Raw genomic sequence first — 16894 nt, 5'->3', positions numbered from 1 at the left:
ACAATGAGGGAGGCCTCGCGGCTGGTGGGGGGGGCCTGCCTTGGAGCCCTGGGTGCGGGAGATGCCTCGCAGGCCCCGCCCAGCCGGGCCCCCTCCCCACCCTGCTCTGCCAGTAGGACTGTGACCTTACTGAGTGACCACACTCCTGTTCTTGAGCCTTCCCTTTCCAAAAGAGGGAAGTGCCAAGAAATCAGGCTTAGTATCTGGTTTTCCCTGGTCGTTGTCCTCCCGGACCTCCCATCAAGGGGGCGGGCTGGGGCAGGCCGACCACAGATGGACGGCGCACCCGGAGCCCTCCCCGCGCCCTGGCTGCCGGCTCCCCTTGGGGGCTGGCCCCGCCTGCCCCCACCCCGAGGCCTCAGTGCCGCTCCCTCTTTCCGGCGCCTGCCCACCCTTTCCTGTGTCTTGGAGGCCGGCGCAGCTCCCCTGGGTGGTCGGACGTCTGGGGAAGGGAGTGTGTGGTGGGCCCCCAGGGGTCAGCCTTCAGGGAGGGGATGGGAGGCCACACCCACCGGGGCTCCAGGGGTGACTGGAGAGCTCAGCCCCAGTGGCCCCGGGGGTCGGGCAGCGCTGATGTGCCCACGGGTCTCCAACCGCCCTGTCGCTCACTCCCACCTAGGTTCCACTCACACCGGAGCCCCGGTTGCTAAACTGGACCCCAGGGAGGCCCTGTCTGACCCGTTACTCGTCCCCCCCCCCCGGGAGGGTGGGGGCTCAGGTCCAGCCACGCGACCATGTGGTGGGCACGCTTTCCAGGGCAGGTGGGCGGGAGCGGTACCCAGACTGACTTGGCCTCGGTGGGCAGGAGGACGGGTGGAGCCCAGGGCAGAGGCCCATCCGGGCTGCAGGTGCGGCCGGCCTGGCTTAGCCGCCTCGGCACCAGGAAGTGGGCTGGCTTCTCGGCCGGGTGGAGGTGGCCTGTCAGGGCGGGCCCCACCCGGGCCCCACCCGCCGTTCCTAGCCACAGGTGGTGCCTCCACCAGCCCGGTGACAGGTGTTGAGGCCAGGAAGCCAGTCCAGCCGCTGCACCCGCCATGGTGTCCCGGGACCAGCCTCACCCGGGCCCCCGGTACGTGGGCCTGTGGGACTTCGAGGCCCGGACGGACAAAGAGCTGAGCTTCCGGGCCGGGGACCTGCTCCACGTGGCCAGGAAGGGGGAGGAGTGGTGCTGGGCTGTGCGGCTGGACGAGGCAGGCAGGGCCCTGGCTGAGGGCTACGTGCCCCACAGCTACCTGGCCGAGAAGGAGACGGTGGAGTCTGAACCGTGAGTGTCCCCATGGCCCTCGTGGGTCACCCCAAGGCCCCCCCACTCTGGGCCCTGTGGCCCCTCGGGAGCTCAGGGCAGGGCAGCCCTCAGGACAGAGCTCTGCACTGCTGCGGCCTCTGGGGAGGCCGGTGAGGATGGGGGACATGGGACGCCATCTCCCTATGGTCCCTAGTCGGGGCCAGACCCCACCACGCTGTCCCGGGAGAGCTGACGAGGCTTTCTCTGTGCGACATCTGGGGATACAGAGCCACAGAGGCAGGCGGCCCCTTCCCTGGGCTCCCCCACGGTCACTTGGAGGTGCCAGGACCCAAACAGGACAGAAGGGTCCACGGTGGGCTTCCGGGCCAGCCGACAGGGATGTGGTCTGCGTAGGCGTCCGAGGCAGGGACTGAGCCTTTTGGGGAGCAAAGCTTCGCTCACCTTCCAAACAACCCAAACCAGATGCATGACCTAGTTAGAGGGAGCAGGAAGGTAATTGCGACATGCCGGGTCTGGGCGTGGGCCACGGGCTTTCGCATCACCGGCAGGGAGGCTCCTGGAGGTGGTGGTTGGTCCCAAGGGGCTGCCCAGGAAACTTGGGCCACAAGGGCAGCCTGGAGTGGGCGTCCGCACAGCCCCCCGAGCTCTGGGCCAGGACGGTCCGGCGTGAGAGGCCCCAGGACCTGCTGCGAGCCGGTGCTGTCGCACGGTGAACGGGCGTGGGGGTTTCCTCCTGCTGAAGAGGGACGAGCAACAGGGTCGTAAACCGCACAGCTTCAGAAGGCAGGGTCCGGCCACGGGGATCGTGCAGAGGTGGGCGTGATTGGTGCTAAGGCCCCGAGGTCCTGAGAACCTAGTGCATTTGTAAAGCAGGAAGGAAGCAGGGTGGTTGCAGGGGTGAGCCAACGAGAGAGACTCCAGAGGTGCTACCTCGGCCAGGCTCAGGGTGGGGCGTGGCCCTCACGAGGCCCCCCGCGGGGGCTTCCTGTTCCAGGGACCCCTGCAGGAAAAGGGGGAGCTGAGGGCTGAGCAGCCGGCAGCAGAAATCACCTGGGTAATTCTGCAGACCCCACCCTGCAGCCCAGAGTCTGGGGCTCGCCCGTGCCTGGGCACCAGTGTGTATGAGCAGGCGTGAGTGTGGGTACGCGTGTGTGAGGGCGCACGTGCAGAGCCTTGCCGCTCAGACGCCGACCCAGGCCCCACAGTCCTACAGCAGAGCGTCTGCGGCCAGGGTCACGGAACAACGTGGTCCCTCTCACGGGACAGGATGGCACGTCTCTGGGACAGGAGTGGCTCTGAGCCCACAGACAGGGGACTCCCCGGGCAGGCCTTTCCTTGGTGTCCGGACGGGCCATCTGGGGGCTGGGATTCAGCATGGGCAGGTGGGAGGAAGCGGGGGCAGAGAGGGCAGGGGACGAAGGTCAGTGTGGGCTCAGGACTGCCCCCCTCCCCCCCCCTCCCCCCCCCCGCAACCTGCCCTGCAGGTGGTTTTTTGGCCGCATCTCCCGCTCCGAAGCTCTGCACAGGCTGCAGGCAGAGGGCAACACAGCCGGGGCCTTCCTGGTCAGGGTCAGCGAAAAGCCGGGCGCCGACTATGTTCTCTCAGGTACAGCCTCCCTGGCCCTTCTCCCCACTCTGTGTCCCCCGTGCAGTTGACCCTGGGGCTGCTTGCCCCCAAATCCAGCCCCGCTGGCCTATGCCTCTCTGTCTGCCACAGCCAGGACCTCCCTCCGGCGGGCGGACACTCGGCCGTCCGGGGCGGCTCGTCCCAGCGGTCCTGGGTCTGGGTTTTCTCCCATCGCCGCTGGGCGTGCCGGGGGCGGGACGCGGGGCCCGCGAGCGCTTCTCGAGAGGGGACCGTGATGGTGGGCGCGTGTCAACGCGCGTCCCTGCCTCAGCCCACCCTCCCCGCACCCCAGTGCGTGACGGCCAGGTCGTGCGACACTACAGGATCTGGAGGCGTGCTGGCCGGCTGCACCTCAGCGAGGCCGTGTCCTTCCCCGGCCTGTCCGAGCTCGTGGACCACCACAAAGCCCAGAGCCTGTCCCACGGCCTGCGGCTCACCGTGCCCTGCTGGAAGGTAGGGTCGCCTGCACCTGCTGCCCCCACTCGTCGCCCGCCTCCCTCTCTCCTGACGTGGGTGGAGGGGGCACGGGGACACCTGGCCCCGGGGACTCTGGCCGTCTCCAGCCGTGTTCCCACAGAGCGGGGCGTGGGGGCAGGGCCGTGCCTTCCTTTGCTGGGTCACCCTTGCCCCTGGGCCAGGGAGAGGCCTGTGCTCCTGCCAGTCCCGAGTCTCTCTGGGGCAGTGGGAGCCTGGGGCCAAGAGCTCTGTGGGACTGGCACTCAGGTGGATGTCACCGGCCTAGAGTGGGCAGGTGAGGGTGTCTGCAGCACATGGCTGGGGTCACGAGGGCAGTTCCTGGGAAAGCCTGGCTGCGTGCTGGGCCCTGGGGCGTTGCCCTGAATCCGAGGATAGATCAGGGGCTCCCATCCTGGGGTCAGAGTGGGTGGGCTGGGTGATGGGCACGGCACCCTGCCTGTCCCTCCAGCATGAGCCCAAGCCCCTGCCCCACTGCGACGACTGGGAGATGCCACGGGAGGAGTTCACACTCTGCAGGAAGCTGGGGTCCGGCTGCTTCGGGGAGGTCTTTGAAGGGCTCTGGAAAGACCAGGTCCGAGTGGCTATTAAGGTGATTGCTCGAGGTGAGTGGGCCCCAGGCCAGGCGCCCCAGCAGGGACTTCGGGCCTTGCGCCCTGGGGACGGGCGGGGTGGCCAAGCGTCCCGGCATCCCCCGCGCCACCTGCGGCCGTATGTACATCGCACGCGTCGTCTCCAACAGTGTCCACGTGGCGTCTTCCTTTCAATGTGCATGTTTTCACCGAAAATGTGTTTATTTTATGAAGAAAAATTTTTTATGTATATTAATTTTTGAGAGAGTGAGAGTGTGCGCGAGCAGGGGAGGGGCAGAGAGAGAGAGACACAGAATCGGAAGCAGGCTCCAGGCTCCCAGCACAGAGCCGGACTTGGGGCTCAAACTCGTGAACTGTGAGATCCTGACCTGAGCCGAAGTCAGTCGCTTAACCGACTGAGCCACCCAGGCATCCTTCAAGGCATTTGTTTTAAAAGGGAATTTTAAATTCTTTTCTTTTTAAGTTTAGTTTTATTTATTTTGATAGAGATATAGACAGCAAGCACGAGTGGGGATGGGCAGAGAGAGAGAGAGAGAGAGAGAGAATCCCAAGCAGGCTCCATGCTGTTGGCACTGAGCCCGATGCGGGGCTCGAACTCATGAACCCTAAGATCATGGCTTGAGGCAAAATCAAGAGTTGGACACTTAACCGACTGAGCCCCCCGGGCACCCAGGCAATTTTAAATTCATAACGTACATGGAAAGCTATTAAAATAAATAGATCACTAGACATCTGAAAGGGTTCGTCTAAAGTCTCCTGTGAATCCACTAGAGGTTTGGACCCCCCGCTTCAGGAATTGGGGCAGGGGCACGTGGGGACACACCCGGAGGGTGAGCCACTCCACATCAGGCTGGGGACAGGGCATCAATGCGGAGCCCGGTGTGTGGCCGGCAGGTGGTGGGTTCGGCACAGCCTTCACGTGGACGCTGTGGTGCGGTGCTGGGGCGCCCAGGGGAGGGCGCCCACGCGTCCCGAGCCGCTGCCGCGAGCGAGCGGGCGGGCGGGCGGGAGGGAGGAGGCCGGGACTGGGCCGCACCCACGGAGGCCGCCTGCCCCCGCAGATGACCTCCCGCACCAGCACACCTTCCAGGCGGAGATTCAGGCCATGAAGAAGCTTCGGCACAAACACATTCTGCCGCTGTATGCCGTGGTGTCCGTGGGGGACCCCGTGTACATCATCACAGAGCTCATGCCAAGGGGAGCCCTGCTGGAGCTGCTGCGGGGTGAGCTGGCCGCGGGGCCGCACTCGGGGCTCCTTTCCTGGGGATAAAAGTGCCATGTGCTTGAGGGCATGGGAAACTTGCACAAAGAAAGAGGAAATCCACGTGGGCTCGGTCGGTTGAGCGTCCGACTTCGGCTCCGGTCACGATCTCGCGGTTTGTGGGTTCGAGCCCCGCGTCGGGCTTTGTGCTGACAGCTCGGAGCCTGGAGTCTGCTTCGGATTCTGCGTCTCCCTCTCTCTCTCTCTGCCCCTGCCCTGTTCAACTCTCTGTCTCTCTCAGGAATAAACATTTACAAATTTTTAATAAAAAAAGAAAGAGAAAACCCAAATTGCGCCCGTACCAGGGACGGGACAGCCCGGGGGCTCCTTGACAGCCTTACCTGCTTAAGAAATGATTTAAAATATCCTGTGGTAAATGCACCATCCGTTTATCTATTTACCGCAGGTCAAGTGAGAGAAGACTAGACAGGCCAGCCCTCCATTCACCATTAACTGAGACCATTGTGTTCAAATGCCGGGCGTGGCCGGCCCACCTCTTAGCCTGGGGGACACACCGGCCTGGTTCTTATGGCTTTTCTTTCTAGAAGGTGCTGACCTTCTTCTGGTGTCCGAATGGGCACATACACTTGCACATGCATGTACACAGACGCCCTCATGTGCTACACACACACACACAGACACGCACACACTTCAACATGCGCGGACTCACAGACCTCGTCATCTGGACCTCATCGAACACCCAAAGCGCACGCGGCCACTGCCAATTAGCTGGGGCGGGTTGCTAAGAGCCCTTCTCCAGAGGGCGGCCCCACCGACGGCAGGCTACCGCACCCACGAGCTGTGCCTGTTTAGCGAGTCCCCTCTCGTTGAAGCTTTCTGAGGTTTTTAGTCGTGTGAATAACGTTGTGATGAGCTTCTCTGCACGGACACTTCCGTGTGGATTCCCAGGAAGGGAACCGGGGAGTGGGGCAAAGGGCACACGCGGCGACCACGTCTGGCCTTGCAGAAGGGCCACGACAGGTGCACTGTTCAAGTCGGGCAGCCACCCTCTGTCCCAGCAGCACACAGGGCCGGTGGAGGGGAGGACGTGGCCCCCTGCCCCTCTGACCGTGGCCTCCCCTGGCCTCTGCAGGCTCTGACGAGAAAGCCCTGCCCGTCTCGGAGCTGGTGGACCTCGCATCACAGGTGGCCGAGGGCATGTGCTACCTTGAATCGCAGAATTACATCCACCGGGACCTGGCCGCCAGGAACATCCTCGTGGGGGAAAACAACATCTGCAAAGTCGGGGACTTTGGGCTAGCCAGGCTCATCAAGGTAGGGCCCGGGGAGCACGCAGGACTCCCTCTGCGCATGGAGCTGGGGTTCAAGGGAGGCCGGCTGAGCAGCCACAGGGCGGGACGCCAGAGTAGCGGCAGCTCCCAGGTGAGGCCCGGGGCGCAGCCTTCATGGGGTGGGCAGGCCTCTCCGGGGACTGAGAGCTGGAGGGGCAGGGGGACCCCCGGAGGAGAGAGAAGCCACACGGGGGGCCGGTGGGGCGCTCCTGGGTGGGTGGGGCACCTGCTCACTCTTTCATGGTGTCTTGCGTTCAGCGCTCAGCGAGGGGAGAGGGTGGGAGTGGCTCGTGAGCTTAGGGCAAACGTCCCCCCCACAGAAGACACTTTTATCGTGGAGGGTTCTGAAGACAAACGTGGACAAAATGGTGTAACGAGCCCCCTCCCCAGCCCCATCCGGTGTCCCCTCCTTCCACGGTTAGACCCAGGTCGACACGTGCACACTGAGACTCCAGACAGAAACAGACACAGACACATTTCTGACAATTAACGGGACTCCTTAAGGTCATCACATGCCCCCTCGGAGCTAAGTTTCCAAATTCCTGAGAGCCAAGAATTCATTTGTTTGCTCCCACTGCCTGACCCCTTCAGTCTGTGCTCCCCTGCGGCTCCTTCGGTGTTGGGCCTGGCTCTCTGGCTCCCTCTTCCCAGAAACCCCCCTTGTGGCAGGGCCTTCCACTCAGGGCGGGGTCTGTCGGTGGGCGAGTGGGTTCTGCCTCAGTTCCCCTGGCATGGTGGGGCACCGATGGCCAGAGTCCAGGGCCCTCCACTCAGGGGCTGATATCCTGATGCTGTAGTCCTTGACTGGAGGCTGGGTACTTCTAGAAAGGCATTTCCCTCATTCACTTGGTGGCCAGCCCATCCGGGCTGTCTCTATGAACCCATGGTTTGAACACACCGGCAGCCTCCAGCGTGGCAGGCACTGTCCCTGCTCGTGCTCACGCTGGCCGACCTCTGGGACACGGGTGCCACCTGGGAGGGGCACGTGTATCCCAGTGCTTCCTGCGCACCCCCCGCCCCCAGCCCCTGAATCTGGTGGCCCAGGGCCTGCCTGTCTCCCAGTGCCAGCACCACCTCCCTCTAGTGGCAACCGTCCATCATCGGTGCCCAGTCTGCTCTGGCCCACCGCGAACCCCAGCTCCCCACGTGCGTCCCCACGTGCGTCCCCACGTGCGTCCGTGCTGCGGGGCCAGAGCCTGCAGGCTGCCCCGTGGCCTGCCCCAGCACGTCTCCGCTCGCAGGAGGACATCTACCTTTCCCACGGCCGCAACATCCCCTACAAGTGGACCGCCCCGGAGGCCCTGTCAAGAGGGCTTTACTCCATCAAGTCGGACGTCTGGTCCTTCGGGATTCTCCTCCACGAGATTTTCAGCAGGGGTCAGATGCCCTATGCAGGTACTGGCCCCCAACAACGTCCCCAGCCGTGGGCAGGGTGGGAGGGTGCCGCCACCTGGACTCGGGGCGTGCACCACACAGAGCGCCAGGCTGCCTCCCTGGGGCGGCCTCCAGACGGCGTCAGGAGGGTGCAGGGGATGCAGAGCGCAGGAGAGCGGCCCGGGGTCCCCCGGGAGGGTGGAAGACGGTGGTGAGGGGACAGCCCCTGCAGCCCCTGCTACCGGCCCGCCACAGGCATGTCCAACCACGAGGCCTTCCTGAGGGTGGACTCGGGCTACCGAATGCCCTGTCCCCCCGAGAGCCCACCCGCTGCGTACAAGCTGATGCTGTCGTGCTGGAACAGGGACCCGGAGCAGAGACCTTGCTTCAAAGCCCTGCGGGAGAAGCTCTCCAGTGTCAGCAGGTACGAGAACCCGCTGTGAAAGGGACACCCCTCTGGTGCTGCCTCTGAGGCCACGAGGCCCTGTGAAGGGGGGCCTGGGTGCCGCCCTGGACCTCGGATCAAGGGTACGGGCAGACGAAGCTGTGGACAAGTTCGCAGGACCGGGCTGAACGCTTGGGGGACGGAGATCCTCCAGCCAGGGGCCCACCCTGCCCCGGGGCCGGGGGAAGCAGTCCCCTTGAAGTTCGGGGGGCTGAGGCTGCCCGTTCCTCCTGTCTGCTCCTTCAAAGACACCAGCTCCTGGAAAGCGCCGGGACTCTCCACAGCCAGCTCTAACCCTCCAGGAGCCTGGCCACTCTTCTTTCCAAAGGGAGTGGACCTGTCCCTGGTCCTGACTCAAAGCCCATCAGCTGTCAGGACCAGGGCGCAGCTCCCCCAGGTGGGGCATGAGGAGGGGCCTGGATTTTGGGCGGGCTCACCCTGGGTCACCTGGCCTGTGTGCAGCTCCTGATATGGGGGGACATGGCCTTCTCAGTGCTCTGTGAAAACGGGCTATTTGCTGGTGGGGCACTGCGGTCTGCTACCCAGGGCCGTGGCCATCAGCAGCCGCCACCAGGAGTCCTGAGGGCCTCATCTGGACGCTGTAGCCAGGAGACTGGGCACCTGCCCCCACCCTGGGTCCGTGTGAGGTGGGAATGAAGGCCTCCCCTACAGGCCTCAGCACGGACTACTGGCTTTGGGAGCACAGGGGGCCTGGGTAAGACTGCACCGACCCTGCAGCCTGCCCGGACACGATGAGGGCAGACGGGACAGAGGCCCTTGAGGGCCATCAGCTACGCGGGATGCCCTGGATTGGACTGAGCCGTTTCTAGCACAGAGTGGGGGCAGAGTGGCCAAAGAGGAGGCTGGGCTCCCTCAGTGGCCCGTGGGGCCCCTAACTTCATACCAAGCCCCCATCCACGCCCTCCCTAAGCTGCCCCCTCCTGCCCAACAGACCCGGGCCAATCCCTGCTGGCCACTGAAGGTGTGTGGACACACAGTCCACCAATCACACCCGCCCATGGAGGCCGGCGGAGGATGACACAGCCACACCCTCCCAAGGCTGGAGTTCGTCCAGAGCCGGGTCACCAGTGGTGGGAAGGTCCCTTGGGAACGCCCCCATACCACTTACGACTCAGTCTTAATTTTGGGTCCCCGCCCCCAGAGCTGGGGGACCCTACCCAGAGCGCGTCCTGCAACAGGCTAGAAGAGACGACACCCTCACAGGAAGGCTCCGGGAGACAGTCCGGCCCCATGAGCTGCACACCAGTTGGGACAGCTCTGGTACCGGCCCCTCACTGCCCTCCAGGGTGTCAAGGGCAGGGGCCCTTGCCAAGGTCCTTCCAGGGGCACCAGGTCCCTCCAGCTGACGGTCCCTAAACCCACAAGCAGAGGCCCAGGACTCCAGTGGCTGCCCCGGAGCTTCTCGTCCAACCTCTGAACTGCCTGCTCTTCCAGGCCCCCCACCCCTTCTCAGGTGCCAAGGCTCCACACTCGCTGTGGTGGCTTGCCGCTGTGAACCTGGGCCAGACCCAAGAGGTGGCTCCCCAGTGAGGGAACCCAGGAAGGCCCAGGGAACAGGGCCAACTCTCCACCTCTGCCAGGAAGTGAGGTTGAGAAACATCAGCTTCTCCCACGGGCCCCGGGGGCACATGGTCACACACACCATCAGGGCTACTGGCTGCTCGGTTTATTTTCCACTTGGTGCAAGGCACACGGTTACAGGGTGTCGGGAAGGCTTGCGTGTGGCTTGGATAGTAAAGAGTGGGGTTCTCTCGACTTCCTTTTTGGTGTTTTGTTATTTTGATATAAAAGAACCCAAGTGCTTCTGCCGCAGCCCGCCTAGTCTGGGGGGGGGGAGGGGAGGAGAGAGGGGAAGAGGGGAGGGGAGGAGAGAGGGGAGGGGGGGAGGGCAGGGGACGGGCTCTGATGAGCCTAGCGCCTCCTGCAGCCTGGCACGGGCCGCTCAGGACTGGGGCCTGGTGTTGGCTTTGCCAGGCTGGCCACCAGGCTGCTTCCTCACGGCTTCCAGAGCCAGGTCGCAGGCGATGGAGCGGCTGGGCGCCTGGGGAGATTCCGAGCTGGGGGAGAGCTTGGGGTCAGGGGGGGTTCCACCTGCCCCCACCTCCCATGCTGGCCCCCAGGAATGTGGACTCACCGCTCTGGGGACTCCAACACTGTAGCCATGAACGGGAGAGTGGACTTCCCGAAAAAGAAGCTTGCCCACCAGTGACCTGGGTCAGCCTTGGGGAGACCTGAGACAGGCAAAGTAGGGTGGTGGTGCCCCTGCCTACTCCTGGTGGGATCCCTCCACATAGTGCCGCCCACCGAAGGGGAGTGGCCCTGCGCTCACCGGGGTGGTGAGGGATGGCTTCCCCAGGATACTCCGCACTTCCGCAGGAGCTGTTACTGGAAGTGGAACCCAGGCGGCCTGGAGAAGAGAGGCCTGGTCAGCTCTGCAGGGCCCCGAGTCCCCTGCCCTGTCCACCAGGCCAAGCGCTGGCTTTGCTGGCAGCACAGCGGCAGAGCCAGCGCTTCTAGCGGCCCACCCCCCGCCCCGACGGGACCTGTAGGGCAGAGGACGAGGGGGCTGACTTACGCCGGTAATAGTCGTGGGTGGCCACGAGCGAGCCGCTGGAGGGGATGGCTGCCATGCTGTCGCTTCTATGGCCGGTGGAAGCCTGCGCACACAGGGGTCGGGGAGCCCCCCTGGTCACCCGCCGGCCCTCGGGAGGGGCGTTCCCCACTCGGGTACCCGCCCCCACCCAGACTCCGGAGTCCGCCACGCTGAGTTTATTTCCTGAGCGGAGGTGGAGCCCGAGCCCGGAACTCCCGGCCGCCTTCATCGCGCAGGGCGCGGGCGGCTCCAACCGGCCCGAACCGGCCGCGCGGGAGCAACAAAGGCTCTTTGTGCGCGGGGCCGCGGGCCCGGGGCTCCGGGCACCTGCCCAGCCCGCCCGGCCCGTCCGGCCCTAGCCCGGCCCGCGCCCCCGGCCGTCCGGCCTTCCGTCCGCCAGTCTGTCTGTCCCGCCAGCCGTGGCGCACGGGGGCGCCCCTTCGGATCGCTCGACCCCACTCACGCGCCGCCCGGGTCCTCACCTAGGCGGCGACCCCTCGCGGGCCTCGGCGCGCGATCACGGGTGGCGGGGACGGGGACGCTAGGCCACGGAGCCCATTTGCAGACGAGACCGCCTAAGGCCGCTCCACGACCGAAGCGCGCGCGGAGTGCGCACGCGCGGCCGCGCCCGCTTATATAGCGGCTCCGCGCTCGCGTCACGGGGGCGAGGCCAGGCGAGGCCCCGCCCCGAGACTGGCCCCGCCCCGCTCGTCCAAGACGCACCCCCACTCCCGACCCCCGCCTCTGCGAGGCCCCGCCCCGAGCTCGGCCCCGGGCCGCTCCAGTCCCATTGGGCCCGCCCCTGGGTCCGTCCGAGCCCCGCCCTTAGTGGCCTGGCTCCCGCGGGCTGGCCAGGGTGCAAGTGCCGACCTGCGGCGTCGGTCCAGTCTGGGGCCACCTGGGAAGCCCGTCTCGGCCTGGCCTGGGATTGGGATGGTTAAATGACCTCCCTACCCCGTCCCGGAGCAGTGCCTGTCCGGCCACCTCCCCTGTCCTAAAGAGACCCTCTCTCCTGTCCCAGAGCAAGGCTTGTCCACCCTTCCTGAAACCCCGGGACCCCAGGTGGTCCAACCTGTCTCGACCTCTCCAGCCCTTCAGAGGCGGTGGGGGCGCTGGATGTGGCCACGCAGGCCCAGCCCCTGCAGTGCCTTTCTCCTCAGCCTTCTCCACTGGGGACAGAGCCAGTCCCACTGTCACCCAGGACAGACTGGGGCCTCTGCTCTGCGTGCCCAGCCCTCCAACCAGATGTGGGTCCCCAGCAGCTCCCTTCTCTGCCTCCGTGGGCTCGGGGTGGTGCCTGGAGCCCTCCAGCTGGGCTGTGGCGGACGAGGCCCTTCCGGGGTGTCCCTGTCCCAGTTCTGGTGGCTCTGGGACCCACACCCCAGGCCTCCAGCTTCAGCCAGCATCCCCCTGCTTGTGAGCACAGCTTGCAGGGGAGGGTGGGGGTGGGAGGGCAGCGGGCCAGGGAGGGGGCCTCATGTGAATGAGTGGAGGTAAAGAACTGCCATCTGGGGATGTCTCCCCCAGCGGGAAACAGAGGCCCCCTGTTTGGGGCAACCACAGAATGTTCCCTGAAGTGTCTGGGGCCTTGCCACACCCCGGTTGGTCAACCAGGACGACAACTTCCTTTTCTGTTGTGGAAATCAGCCCTCCCCCCAGCCCCTCAGCTCCTCGTCAAAGGCCCTGAGCCCCAACCTCCCTCTGCAGGGAGAGGCAAACTTGGCTTTTCGCATTCTAGGCCCTGGCTGGGTGTCTCTTCCCAGATGGTTGGGAGGGTCTTGAGAAGTCCCTGCGGGCATCAGGGAGAAGCCAGGGAGATCTCATAATGCCTCTGCCAGGCCCTCCCCATCTTCAGACCCCGGCAAGGACCCCTCCAGGATTCCTGGACCTCAGTCCAACTTCTCACCCAGCAGACAGGAAGTCAAGGCCTCAGGAGGGGAGGGACCTGGCAGCCCCTGGATGTGACCCTTTATCTGGCTGGGTGGGGGGTCGAGGCTTCGGACATTCTGACCAGGACCTGGCTTGGGCAGTGGTGTGGCCCAGGGCACTGTAAGAGGAGCTCAGTCTGGGTAATGCCCACTCCTTCTCCACCTTCACCCTCTCTTCCCCGTGGGTGAGTCCCCTGCTGGCAGTTCCGGGGGGGCTCTCACGCAGGGGGTCAACCAGGCCACACGCATGGAGGAGACAGCCTGGCCCCCGCCAGCTTGCTCTCATTTCACCACAACCCCAAGCCGCCTTCACAGCCGACGACCTTCCCCTCTCGTCGACTCCCACTGTCTCCAGTTTCCTGTCCCTGCGTCAGGCTGATTCTGGATCATAAACTAGGTGTGACTTGGTGCGAATCACATTTAATTGTTAAAGGACATTTGTCATCCTCTACCTCACCCTCACACTCACCACACCTCGAGCCCCTCCGTCAGGTTAGTGGGTCAGTGGCTGTCTGGGGTCCGTGCTGGGGTGCCGCCATGGGCTTCAGTGCCAGCCCCTGATGCTGGCCTGGAATGGGCCAGGCCCATGTGCACCCCCCAACTCACGGGGTGCCTGTGCCTTTGCCTGACTCTTCCTCCCCTGAGAAGCACCGGACCCCCCTCCCAAGCTAGGGGCAGCTCCTAGGAGGCTTGAAGCATGACTGGATTTGGTGTTTTGTGGTCCACAAAGGTGGCTGGGGTGGCTGGGTGCCAGCTCTGTGCTGGGTGCTGTGGGGGAAACCGAGGCCAATAGCACCTGCACTCTCTGCACAGTAAAGACACAGAAAGCGAGGGAGGGATGCTGGGGAGGGGTTTCTCATGCCCCCAAGAACACAGAGATGGGCCTGACTCAGACCTTGCACCGTTCTGGTACTCAGTACGTGGGTTTGTTGAATATCTAGTATGAGCAAATGGCTGAGCCGGACAGGAGTGGAAAGGCCAGTCCAGAGTGCAGGGGGACCCAATGCGGTAAGGGAAGACAGCAGAGGGGGTGTCAGGTTTAAGCTGAGATCTGAGGAAGGTGGAGATGGGGGGAGGGACCGGCAGGGACACCCTGAGACCCAGCTCTCAGGGCTGCCGGGCAAGAGCAGGGAGGCTGGTAGACCCTGGGATGGGGAGGGTCCAGGCCGGCCCACCGGGGCCACCGAGGGTCACTCGTAAGGCAGATTGGTCAGTGTACCGACCAGGAGGGAGGAACATTCTAGTAAGACCCACAGACCTGTGGTCTGTGGCTGAGTGTGTGACTGTCTTGTGGTATGTCTCACACACGCCTCCAACAGGACTGTGGTTTCAGGGCTTGAGGACCTTGGACAGCGCTTATGGCCAGAAAATGGGGTCGGGGCTTGGAGGTCAGGCCACAGTCTCTGAAGCAGTGGGGTGTCTGCTCTGAATCCGGGGCATGGTGGTCACTCAAAAGGGGCGCAGCTGGGGTTGGGGGGATGGCAAAAGCTGATGCTACTCTGGGGGGCCTGGGTGGGTCAAAGAGAGTGTCCTGGGGGTGGGGAGACACCAGTGTGAGCAGGAGGAGGACAGGCTGGGATCCCTGGGGCAGACCCATCCTGTGCGGGGGGAGGGGGTCTGAGCAGAGACAGCTGGGATTGGGGGCCACCTGGAAGGATGGGGCCAGCTTGGGGCTCCCAGGGACAGAAGGGCTGCCCAGCCTCTGCTGGGAGGGGCTTGGTGCTGGAGGCCGGTGTTGACGTTGCTTTCCCGGCTGAGGCTGGTCTGTCTGTTCTTCCAGAGAGTACTGGAAGCCTACTTTGTGCCTGGCAGTGCAAGGCCTGTGTGTGCAGAGCTGGATGAGTGGGAGCCCCTGCTCTCCCAGGGCTCAGTCCCAGGCTCAGTCCCCGGAGCTTGAGAACGTGCTGTCACAGCCCCCAGGGCAGGGAGGTACACAGGCCCTGGACCCAGAACCCCTCGCACACTGGGCTCAAGGTGCGTGGAGGTTGAAGCTACGTCCTGCCTCCTGGTGGGGAGCGGCGGGCGAGGCGTCCTTCTGCCTCCCCCCAAGTGGGCACACCAGGCACGGCCCTGCAGGCTGGGCAGTCCTGCCCTGAGGCCTCAAAGCTCCTCCTTCAGCTGTGCTCACAACAGTGAGGGCCCTGACGCAGCTGCTCCCCAGGGACCCAGGCCTGTGCCTCTTGGGGGCTTCTCGGGTCTTCTTAGGCCCGGGCATCTGGGGCAGAGGGTTCTGGGAGAAGTGTAGAGGGGCCAGGCAGTTGGGGTCCTGACCCCCCTCCTGCAGAACCTCCAACCCCAGGCACGGCTGCCTCCATCGCATGGACAGAAGCTTCAGACTCTCACAGGAGAGACCCGGAGCGGTCAGGCCGGCCTCTGTGGCTTGGAGCTGTGACTTCTTGACATTTTGTCCCTCTTTCACATGTGAGCGCCGGTTCTGTGACTTTTCTATGACTTGGTGCTTTTCACTTCAATTTGACTAGATTTGCTTCCGTTCACACTGACCCTCTAGCTCCAGCCAGCCAGGCCCTTCCCCAGGCCACATGACGCCCCACCCTGGCTGGGTGCAGACATGTGCTGGGTGTGGATGCCAGGCAGAGCCTGTGAGCCCCCCTCCAGGGCTGAGGGCAAAGCCAGCCATGCCCAAGAGTCACTTACCTCAGGGTCGGGGACCCTGTCTGGGGGCTCGGGCAGGCGGGGCACTTGGCCGCCACCTGGCTGTGGTCACCTCCCCTCTGGGGCCCCCCCTTGTAGAAGTGTCATAGGCCAGGCTCTTGGGAACAGAAGCGAGATGGAGACTGAGAGGCAGGGCGCATGTTGGGTGGGGGGCCGCGGGGCCAGTGGGGGTCTTTGGCGTGAGAAGCGACAGTCAGGGGTAACCTGCATTGGCCCCCACCCCACTCAGACCAGCCTGGGGAGGAGTCCTGAGGCGAGGCGGCTCTGTGGCCTGTGACCGAGGCCAGCCCTGCGGGAGCTGTCAGCAGGGACTGTGTCCCGTCTCCCCAGGCCACCCTCCAGCTGTCCGCTGGGCCAGCTGACACATCCCCAGCCTCATCGGCATCTTCAAGAACAGAAAATCTGAAAGGAGGTGTTTTTTTTTTTCTTTAAAGTGTAAACAGAAAAGCTACATTTACTGAGCCAGGAGGGTGGAGGCTCTGCCAGTCCCCCCACTTACTAAGTGTCAGGGACCCAGAAGGGGGCTTGTGGGACAACCTGGTTACAGTGGGGACCCATCGCCACTGGTGCATCCCCAGCCCGTGTGCGGACTGCGTGGCATGGCCTGAGAGGGGCGATGCTCCTGTCTGGTGTCCACTGAGGCACCGAGAGGAGGAGTCAGGGCCGCTGTCCTGCCGGCCGGCCCCCAGGTGTGGCTCCAACATGGGGGGGGGGGGGCGTCCCCAGCTCTGGGGCCATGAGGCCTGGGGTAGAATCTGCCTCCACCTGCTGCTGGCAACAGGACCCCACCCAGCCAGCCGCTCAGTATCTGGGCCGGGCGGCCCGAGCTTGGACAGGTCAGTCCTTCCCTTCCGCTGGCTCTGCGGGGAGTGTGGCCATGTGCCTGGAGGGTGATCGCGTGCTCAGGGTGCACAGGGCTGGGTTCTGTGTCGGGAAACACCCGAGCCTCCAGCCACTGGGGAAACGGTGACAGAATAATCACTCAGTGGGGCAGAGATGTGCGTGCTGCCTCGGGCTGGTCGCACAAGGTGGGCGGATATCTCTGCTGAACACCAAGTGGCCGGCCCTCTCGCGGCCACAGGCTCCCGCAGGGTGGCAGGGAAAGGCTCAGGCCCCGGGGGGTGCTGGGACTGGGGGTCGAGTCCCAACTGTGTCACAGCCGTGTGACATCTGGAGCCTCCACTCCCTTCTGGGGAGATGAGAGGTCCGGGTAACGACCGTGCGGTCCTAACAGGTGTTCTGTGGAGACGGGCTGGGAGAGGCAAGGCTCACAGCAGCCCCTCACAGCCGGGCACTGTGGCTGTGAGAGCCTGTGGATTGTCACCCTGGCCGCAGGTGTTTGCCCTGAGGTAAGACCTGTGCCGAAG

At 64.5% G+C, this 16894-nt stretch overlaps 2 protein-coding genes across 4 annotated transcripts; one reads left to right on the top strand and one right to left on the bottom strand.

The window, feature by feature from the left end:
* The first annotated feature begins 944 nt into the window (after nucleotides 1-944).
* Nucleotides 945-10088, top strand: PTK6 (protein tyrosine kinase 6). Of its 3 annotated transcripts, XM_060622223.3 has the most exons (8): nucleotides 945-1264; nucleotides 2731-2852; nucleotides 3166-3326; nucleotides 3799-3952; nucleotides 5002-5163; nucleotides 6295-6476; nucleotides 7735-7888; nucleotides 8123-10088. In XM_060622223.3, exons 1-8 carry the CDS (start codon nucleotides 1035-1037, stop codon nucleotides 8308-8310), a joined length of 1353 nt encoding a protein of 450 aa, XP_060478206.1. In that variant the 5' UTR covers nucleotides 945-1034; the 3' UTR covers nucleotides 8311-10088. The 3 variants fall into 3 exon arrangements, with proteins under 3 accessions (XP_060478206.1, XP_060478191.3, XP_060478199.3); XM_060622208.3 differs by lacking the exon at nucleotides 8123-10088 and having other exon boundaries at nucleotides 6295-7848; XM_060622216.3 differs by lacking the exons at nucleotides 5002-5163; nucleotides 8123-10088 and having other exon boundaries at nucleotides 6295-7848.
* PPDPF (pancreatic progenitor cell differentiation and proliferation factor) lies at nucleotides 9985-11556 on the bottom strand. The gene is made up of 5 exons (XM_060622237.3): nucleotides 11409-11556; nucleotides 10909-10990; nucleotides 10663-10740; nucleotides 10468-10564; nucleotides 9985-10390 (listed from the first exon to the last, which is right to left on the bottom strand). The coding sequence occupies exons 2-5, from the start codon at nucleotides 10961-10963 to the stop codon at nucleotides 10276-10278; spliced, it is 345 nt and encodes a 114-aa protein (XP_060478220.1). The 5' UTR covers nucleotides 10964-10990; nucleotides 11409-11556; the 3' UTR covers nucleotides 9985-10275.
* Nucleotides 11557-16894: the final 5338 nt, after the last annotated feature.

Source organism: Panthera onca, chromosome A3 (genome assembly GCF_046562875.1).
Source record: "Panthera onca isolate mPanOnc1 chromosome A3, mPanOnc1 haplotype 2, whole genome shotgun sequence".
NCBI classification, from domain to species: domain Eukaryota; kingdom Metazoa; phylum Chordata; class Mammalia; order Carnivora; family Felidae; genus Panthera; species Panthera onca.
This window is presented reverse-complemented; position numbering and strand designations above follow the sequence as displayed.